General features: G+C 34.6%; 1 protein-coding gene across 1 annotated transcript; it reads left to right on the top strand.

The window, feature by feature from the left end:
• Positions 1-699: 699 nt before the first annotated feature.
• LOC133186093 (uncharacterized) lies at positions 700-3161 on the top strand. Its single transcript, XM_061321372.1, has 6 exons — positions 700-1248; positions 1425-1830; positions 1947-2190; positions 2365-2536; positions 2638-2770; positions 2907-3161. The coding sequence occupies exons 2-6, from the start codon at positions 1795-1797 to the stop codon at positions 2916-2918; spliced, it is 597 nt and encodes a 198-aa protein (XP_061177356.1). The 5' UTR covers positions 700-1248; positions 1425-1794; the 3' UTR covers positions 2919-3161.
• Positions 3162-9047: the final 5886 nt, after the last annotated feature.

Below are 9047 nucleotides of genomic sequence, written 5' to 3' on the forward strand. Positions count from 1 at the left end.
CTGTGATATCATACCTGACATACGATATAACGCTTCCACTTATACATCAAGAAACTCTCAAAATTATAACATACCCATGTGTAGACTGCACACTTATAAATCATTATTTGTTCCAACTGTAATTAATGAATGGAACTCCTTATCGCTAGAAACTAGAATCTCGAGCTCACTTTCTGTCTTTAAAAGAACGATTTCGCAAAAAATAGCAGTAACTCCACCTTATTTCAGTTTTGGAAAAAGGCGTAATAATGCACTGCACACCAGACTTCGACATAACTGTGTATTTTATATTGATCTCTATAGGTGTAACATTAGATCAAGTCCATTATGTTCTTGTGGAAAAGTAGAAGACACACATCATTATGTTTTCTCTTGTTATAATTATACTAAGGCCAGGAAAGATTTTTTCGATAAGTTTTTGAGATTTGATAAGGTTCATACTGTTGACACCCATACTTTACTGTGGGGGGATACTTCACTAAGTGTTGCTGAAAATGAATATCTTTTTTTCCATTTTGCATTCATATATTCAGCACTCTGGCAGATTTAAATAATTTATTGTAATTGTTTATGTATTGCATTTGTATATCACAAATCTTCTTGCAGTTTATAAATTCATGTTATGAGTTTATCAAATTTATTTCTAAAACTGTATAACACATGTTACTCAAACTTTATAAACTTCTCATGTAGGGAGAGGGCAAAATAAGTTTTAAGAACTTGTGCCCATTCCCATTGTATATATATTGCAATAAAATATGCTCAATTCAATGTTTAGACCAGCTTCTCCAGATTTGTACAATATGTGGACAGCAGTGTGACATTAAGAAAACCATAGTTGGAACTCTGTTGTTTGTGTCCAGGGTATGTGTCTGTGGGGAGACTTTCAAATGGGGATCACAACCCTTCACTGGATCAATTCCTACTGGAAACTTGGTCTTGTCAGCAGCAATTTTGATTAGTGGCAGTAGCATAAATCAAAGTTTGACCATGTTTCAACATGCTAATATATCCTGTTTCTCAGAGAGAACCTATCACAACATCCAACAGCATTATCTTGTACCAGCTGTTGAAAGGGTTTGGAAAGCACATCAAGATGCAATATTTGATGTAATAAGACAACAAAATGTAGCTGTAGTTGTTGGGGGAGATGCTAGATGTTGTTCACCAGGACACACAGCTAAATATGGATCATATAGTTTGATGGATCTGGAGCTGAGACAGATACTTGATGTTCAACTAGTTCAGGTAAGAAGAGTGCAATACCTCTTATTGATATTTTTTACCTTACTACACTTGCATGCATATATTACTTGCCCAAAAGTGGAAATATTGACATCAACATTCAGCACTGAATACTGAATAGTATGCCATGTTTAAAATGAGTTTAAGTTCTCAAAACAATATATGCTTAACTTTTTAAGAGCAATGAAGTCAAAGGTTCATATTGGATGGAAATGGAGGGTTTGACGAGGTGCCTTAAGAGAGTGGAAGAGGAGGGAGTAGATATTAGTGACCTTGTTACTGACAGACATCCCCAGATTAAAGCTTACATGAAAAAAGAAGAAGTGACATCAATGAAACATATGGAGATAACGAACAGCATTCAAGCTCAAAAGTCCATCATACAATACAAAATAGGAGCAGGGCAAACACGGACCTCCAAACATCAGAGGCGGGATCAGGTGCCGTGGAGGAGTGAGCATCCCCTGCCGACCGGTCACACCCGCCGTGTGCTCCTTGTCATGATCGGGAAATAACGGAAAAATCCGTCGACAATTCAGTGTGTAAATAATGGCCTTTGGTTTGATGTGTGGCATATGGCCAAAGGTAAACTCACTTTACAGTTTCATACAATTCATTAATGCATTAGGTATTCCTCATTAAAGTTATTTACCTGAATAGCTATATATACTTAACATTTAAAAATTATTTGCGTTTTGTAGGGGTGTTTTAAAAAGATGGAGGCTATTGGGAAGAAAAAGAAGAACAAGCAAGTGGGTGATTGGGCCCAGTCAGTTTCAAACCACCTATACTGGTGTGCGGCATCTAGGGAAGGAGATGGTGAATTGGTGTCTGAGAAATGGCTGTCTATCCTCAACCACATCACTGATGTTCGTGAGGGTCATGGAAAGCGATTCCCCAAGTGCTTACATGGTGACATGGAGGACAGAGATTGGATTAAGAAAGGTAACTATGTAAGCATGGGCTTAAAAAAAAAAAACATTTTTGAGCCTCTACTTTGCAGATATACAGTATAATTATGTGACATATATATTCTACAATACATAAATATATGAAAGTCTGTACATTGTTATGAAGCAATATTGATGTAAACTATAAAAAAATGTATCCTTATTTCAGGGAGCCTAGCTTTCCAGGAGATGGAAAAAGTTGTTAAGGGCAGACTGTTGGTGCAAGACATTAAGAAACTCTCCCCTGCAGAGCAAACTTCAGCACTTGAAGCCTACCACAATGTAGTGTGTCATTTTGCAGCCAAATCTTTGCATTTCTTTTATGCTACAATGAAGGCCAGGTAAGTATTTTTTCTTTTATTCAAAACTCAAATGCTGAGATATTTCTTTTAAAAGATTTTAATCATAATTCATGAATTCCACTGTTCTTCTTTTTTTCCAGACTATACATTGCAGCCCTGCACTTCAATGAAAACTCAAGCCGGGATCAAGCTGTAAACAAAAGTGGAGAGCTAATATATTCTGTATCATATCCAAAAGGCAGAAATGGAGCTGGCATTCCAAAGGAAGTCAAAGTAAAGCAAACATACAATAAGTAAAAAGTCTAAAACTTTTCCTATAACGTAATACATTTAGTATGTAATAGTGTGTCTTAATTTTATTCATATTAACATATATCTCTTTAAAATTAATTTCTCTGTTTGTTTAAAGATTATACAATGATTTTGATGCAAGAAGTGATCAAAGTGAGACTGGAGTTTGGTTCGTACAGTGAGTCCAGAAAGAGCCGTGAGGCTGCCATGGTGAACTGTCCTGCTCCAATTGCATCCTCGTACCAACATGTCCCAAAATCAGAACTTGTGGAGCGCCATATCTGTCGGTTTAATAAAAAATGTTAGTTTACCATACAATAATGAACAAACAAAATGAATTGTGTTCAAACGTCAATAACTTTCTAAGCTTGTAAACATCAATAATTTTCTAAGCTTGTAAAAATAAAATTATGTCTTTTGAGTCATGAATACAGGGATAATGAAGTTGCTTGTTTATATTACAATCCTTTAAAAAGATTCCATTGTTTTCTTTCCCCAAATATGTGTACCTAGGACATTCCTGTTGGATACCTAAACCCACAGTATTGCTGAGATGGAAATGCAGTTCTAATCTTTGTTACTACACATGATGGCAAGATCTTCCTGTTGTTTTTCCCCAAACATTGCCATATCCATCGCACAAATCGTCGATATGCTAGATGCCTGTAAACACTAAGAACAGACAAACTTTTTAAAAATAATCAGAACTAACGACACTTGCAGTTAGATTCAGTGATTTTTTTTAAATAAGCTATTATTTGAAATGTATAATCTATAATACATGTCTTTACAGTTGCATTACAAGGTACAACCCCCCCCCCCCCCCCCTAAACATTCATGCTTATATGTAAACAATTGAAACTATTGCTTAATTTTATTCCAAATCCTTTGACATAAAATCATGATCATTAAAAAGATGGCAATTAAAATATTTTCTAGAATTGTAAAGTATATCTGTTTTTTGGTGCTTCATTAGTTCGGACAGTATTAAATATTCCTTTCAATCAGAATGACCAGAGGTATTTACATGTACATGCATGTATATAAATACTTCTTTTTTGTATTATCAAGATTACATTTTACATTTTTACAAAAAAAAACCTAAGCTACCTGTGCACTGATTCATTTTCTTCAAGTGGTCCATGTTCTTCTAGATATTCATAAAAGGATGTCTCTAAAACCCATCTGTTGAGACAGTTTGCTGCAAAACCCTCATGTTCTGTAATGCAGGTCTCTCCTCTCTCTTCCAACCTTGACTCAATAGCAGCAAAAAAACGGCAACATTAAAGTCATTTACATTCTTCTGCAGTTGGCATAGTAATGGAATTTTTACAGGAACACCTGTACCCCAAAATAATGTTACCACCCATATTTGCAATTTTGTAAATAAAGTATACTTTTCATGAATATAACTATATAAATCATAATTCATGTAAAATACTTAGTAGCAAATGTAATCCGATTTAAACTGCCCATATTGGACTTTTGCGAGAAGCACTGACTTTTACAGTCGACGGTTAACTTTTACACCAGGACCATATATGGAAGCTCTTTCGCAATATAAATATTTAGATTAAAAGTTAAATAAAAGGTTATTATATGCCATAACAAAGAGCATATAAAGTTTTCTAGGAAGTGAACGGCAACCTCAATATCCGCAACCATCTCCCTTCCAACCTTAACCAATTCCTGCCTAATTTTCCTTCCGGAATGTTTTTCTTCCTTATTTGATTCCTTGAGAAAATGAGATTGAAAGTAGATACTATTTCTCACGAAATAAGTATTTTAAGTTGTTATTCTGTCTCACATCATCTCTTGTGTTAATTGTATACCGGTAAATCATGTAAGCACTCCTAATACCATACCAATACTCACTAATAAAGTTTCATTATCTATGATCAATTCCGTACCTCCATACATAACACAGGTTTAAATGCCAAAGTAAGCCGTCAACTGAAAAAGTCAGCGCTTCTCGCAAAAGTCCAGTAGTAAATGTAATCCGATTGAAACTGTCCATACAACAATTAAATTTCTTTAAATTCATACTGTCTTTTATATCTCCATAGGATTTGAAACCTTAAAATATTTTTAAAATTTATTCTCGTCCTTCAACAGCTGTCCTATTGTGTTTACGTGTAGGATTATTCTCTTTAGAGAAGTGGACAGACTTTCGCCTGGATGTAGGCGAAAGCCCGTCCACTTCTCTAAAGAGAATAGTGTAGGATCAGTATACCAATATGTACATGAAGTACTACCCTTTCCAAAAATATTGCCTTCCTGCAAACATTTGCTGCAAGTCTGCAGCAAACATTGCTGCAAACTTGCTGCAGACATTGCTGCAAGCTTGCTGCAATGAAGCTAAAGAAACCATGACAGCCTATACAAAGACTTTGTGTTTGCAGCAAGTTTGCGGCAAGTATGCGGCAAGCTTGCAGCAAACATTTTACCATGCAAATGAGGTTTGCTGCAAGTCTGCAGCAAACACTGGATTTTCCAAATATGGAAACCTTGCTGCAAGCTTGCGGCAAACGTTGCTGCAAGCTTGCGGCAAACATTGCTGCAAGCTTGCGGCAAACATTGCTGCTAACTTGCGGCAAGGAATATAATTATTGTTTTTGGCACATTCCTGCGTACAAGCAGCAAGTTCGCAGACAGTCCTGACCTTAATCTATTAATTATAGAGAAAATCCACCACGTGTTCTGAAATGATGCAAGCTAGTTTCTGAAGTGTTGATAGTCTCTCTCTATGTTCCTTCGACAATGTTCACATATTCACATACTACTAGTATTCTTAATAAAAATATATTTTTTTGGATATGTACAGAAAATTAAAAACCTTTGCACATTACTTTAACAATGAAATTTTACGGTTAATACCAATTCATTTGAAAACATATAAACATTTATTATAGTTGATTTGGAACTTTTAATATATTTAAAGAAACATACAAATGTAATATCAAAATAAAGATTAAAATTCATAAATAGATTAAGATTTGACCTAAGCAAGTACATCAGTTACTTAAACATGCTTTAAAGAGATAATTGTTTCATATCAAAATAAAACAAAATCAGATCTTACCAATCAGATGTTGTGTATGCCAATGTACAGCTACATCCAGAATTATGCTTTTGTAATCATTTAAAATGGTATATATTCCTAACAAAATACTGAAACATCTACAACTTCAATTCAAACATTTCAAACTGGCAAATTCTGTGTTGATCCCAGTATAATCTGCATTTCATTGGCTGATTTGGCTTGTTTACTGTTCTTGCGAACTTCCTGCAAACATTCAATTTGTTAAATGTTTCCTGCGAACTTGCTGTGAACAACAGATTGGCGTGTATGTTTCTTGCAATGTTCCTGCAAACATGTTGAGTTCCTGCGAATTTGCTGCAAGCTTACAGCAATTGCTGCAATGTTTGCCGCAAGATCGCAGCTAGCGGCAATCATCTGCGAACAAGAAAATTTTCTTCCTGCGAACAATTTTGTTTGCTGCAAACTTGCAGCAGACTTGCTGCAGGTCTGCTGCAAACATAACAGTTTGGTAAGGGTAATCCTAGAATCAACATACTTAAAATCTACCTCTAAATACAAGGTTCTGAAACTTTTTTATGCTGATCATTTCATATACTTTTAGTTAATACTTAAAATGCATGTCTGACGGCAGTTGTTCAGAGATTTCATCATCACTATGGACTCTGCTTTGTGCCGACTGCCCGGAGACACTTTCATCGTCAAACGGCTGTCTTGTTGTTTCTTGTCTTTTAACTGGCTCGTATTGATACGGCTGCAAGTCACTTTAAGGAGGTTCGATCCTGTGCCTTTGAGCAGATTTTGGTCAGGACCTTCATTTCTAAAATTCTGCATCATTTTTAAGTTCTAACATTAAATCTCGATTCTACAATGCAAACTAAACTATATCCAATGAAAAAACCACAATTAAATTCCATCGAAATAGGATTAAGTCAGGAACTATATTTTGCGGCGGAAGGTTTTCTTAGAAGAAAATGATCAATTTTTTCCTTTTTGAAATATATACAGTACTGTTAAGTTTAGATTCCTATTTTTCCATGCTAGTTGCACACAGAGCAGTTTTTTTGCAGTGAAATGTTTTATACTGGTTCTGAAATATCTATTAAATTATTTCTTATGAATTATTTCATTATATAGTGACAAATATAGTAAATGCATTCTGTAAGTCCAGGAAAAAAAGTGAGCAAATTTTAACCTAAAATTAACACTTTTTTATTAATATCAAAAAATTTACATCATAGACCCCCACTTTTGTTTTTTTTTTTCTGAATATATAAGATGACTTTGATCAATCTGCTTAAATTCAGCAAAAGTTTAAGACTTTAAAATAATTTTCTTGCTAGTTAAATTTTTAATGTCAGAAAAATCACATTTTGTGAGTGCAGAAAGGTCCAAAAATTGATAATGCGAAGCAATTTGAAACTTTTTCTCAGGCAAAATTTTAATGTGTCTTTCTTTTTTTAATAGACTAGTAGTTTATTTTGTCCCATGATTTATTTGGATAAAAACATTGGAGGGAAAACGTCGAAGATGTGATTTTTGATTATGACACAAATTTCAGTGCAAAAAGGTCATATTAAAAGAACTGTAGCACCAAAAAAGCGTATTGATCCCCATTTTTTGTTTTGATTTTTAATTAAGTTATGTGTGAAGAAACTAAAAATATACTTGACAAAAAAGTTTAAGACTTTAAATATCAGGATCCAACCTCGTTAAAGGTTAAGTCTATTTCAGGTATACTTTCGTCCGTGTCACTTCGTTAGATTCGTACATTATGGGCGACGCCATGTTCCACTAAAGGGCAGATAACTCATATCGGACCGTTTTACCTGAGCTTCGGATTTGAGAAATTTTTACCTGTGTTTCAACGAGGTAAAAAAATAATAATCATTGGACAATTCTTTCTTAGGTATCAACTTCCTAAATAAATTGTTTAAACAGACTTTGAGAACCTTTTCAGTTGACCTTTAAACTTAGATATGCAATATTGGAATTGACAGATGACCTCAATACTGCAGGTATATTTGCTAAAATCACGTGACTGCCACATTACGTCACAAGTCTGGATAAGAAATCTAATCGTCCCCAACATGTAGTTTTCAACCACATTACATTGTCCGATAATAGTAAAGTCCTAAAAAGAATCGCCCATCCTTATAAAGAATGTATTTTCTATATGAAAAAAATTCGCCGATATTTCCATTTGTCACCTTAACTGTACTGCGTGGACCCCCTTGATGGGTATTCCAAGCAGACGTTATATTTACAGATATAATAAATTTAATTTAAGTTACACATGATTAGAAAAGTTAAAACTTTTGAATTCAAAATTGATTTATTAAAAAAAAAAAACTTTAAAAATTCCTTTATTGTCAACAATTAATTTTCCCCAACAAATTACGACAACATATTGTCGGCCATATTGTTTACATTGGATATGGGTCAGAAAAGTAGTTCCGGCTTTCGATTTTTTTATCGAAGTGTAAAAAATTGTGTTTGTGGCTTATAAACCAATCAGAAGGCTTGATTGCTGAATATGCTAATGAGATTGGAATTATATTTAGATGTTTACTGACTATAGACGACAAAGGCAAATTAACATGTTAATTGTGTGACAACCGAAATGATTTAGCTTTCCCATCGTCAAGTTTCCTTATTTATGTAGTAATATTCCACTATCACCTGCTTATGGTGTTTATGTCTCCCAACTTATTCGCTACTCAAGAGCTTGCTCTGAGTACGATCAATTTTTAAAGCGAGGCAGGCTACTCATTGATGAGTTTATGTACCAGGGACTTCAACAGCCTCGTTTAAAGTCAAGATTTCGTAAAAGTGACCTTCTTAACAAATATAGCCTATCATTGGATCGTATTTTGGCTGACTTGTTTCATACCGATTGTTAGGCCGTTGTTTTTGTACTGAGTTGACTACAGATAGTTCCGTCTACCTGATCAATACATAGGGCTCACGGCGGGTGTGACCGTTAAACAGGGGATGCGTACTCCTCTTAGGCACCTGATCCCACCTCTGACCTCTGATACAACCTCTGAAATTTCCAGGGGTCCGTGTTTATGCCCTCTTCATATTTTTTGTATTGTTTATGGATTTTTTTTTCCAGATTGTTCAATGTTTGTTATCTTTATCTTTTACTTCTTGATCGACTAAACAGAGTACACGTTATCCGTTGAAAAATCATCAGGAAAAGTATAATTATAGCCA

The sequence above is a fragment of the Saccostrea echinata genome, unplaced genomic scaffold (assembly GCF_033153115.1).
Source record: "Saccostrea echinata isolate AGI-Se365-2 ecotype Australia unplaced genomic scaffold, CSIRO_AGI_Sech_v1 ptg000012l, whole genome shotgun sequence".
NCBI classification, from domain to species: Eukaryota; Metazoa; Mollusca; class Bivalvia; order Ostreida; family Ostreidae; genus Saccostrea; species Saccostrea echinata.

Coding starts and splice junctions, on each gene's coding strand:
- LOC133186093 (XM_061321372.1), top strand. CDS start 1,795: ATGGCCTTTGGTTTGATGTGTGGCATATGGCCAAAG. Junction 2,191..2,364: donor CAGAGATTGGATTAAGAAAG/GTAACTATGTAA, acceptor TCCTTATTTCAG/GGAGCCTAGCTTTCCAGGAG. Junction 2,537..2,637: donor TATGCTACAATGAAGGCCAG/GTAAGTATTTTT, acceptor CTTTTTTTCCAG/ACTATACATTGCAGCCCTGC.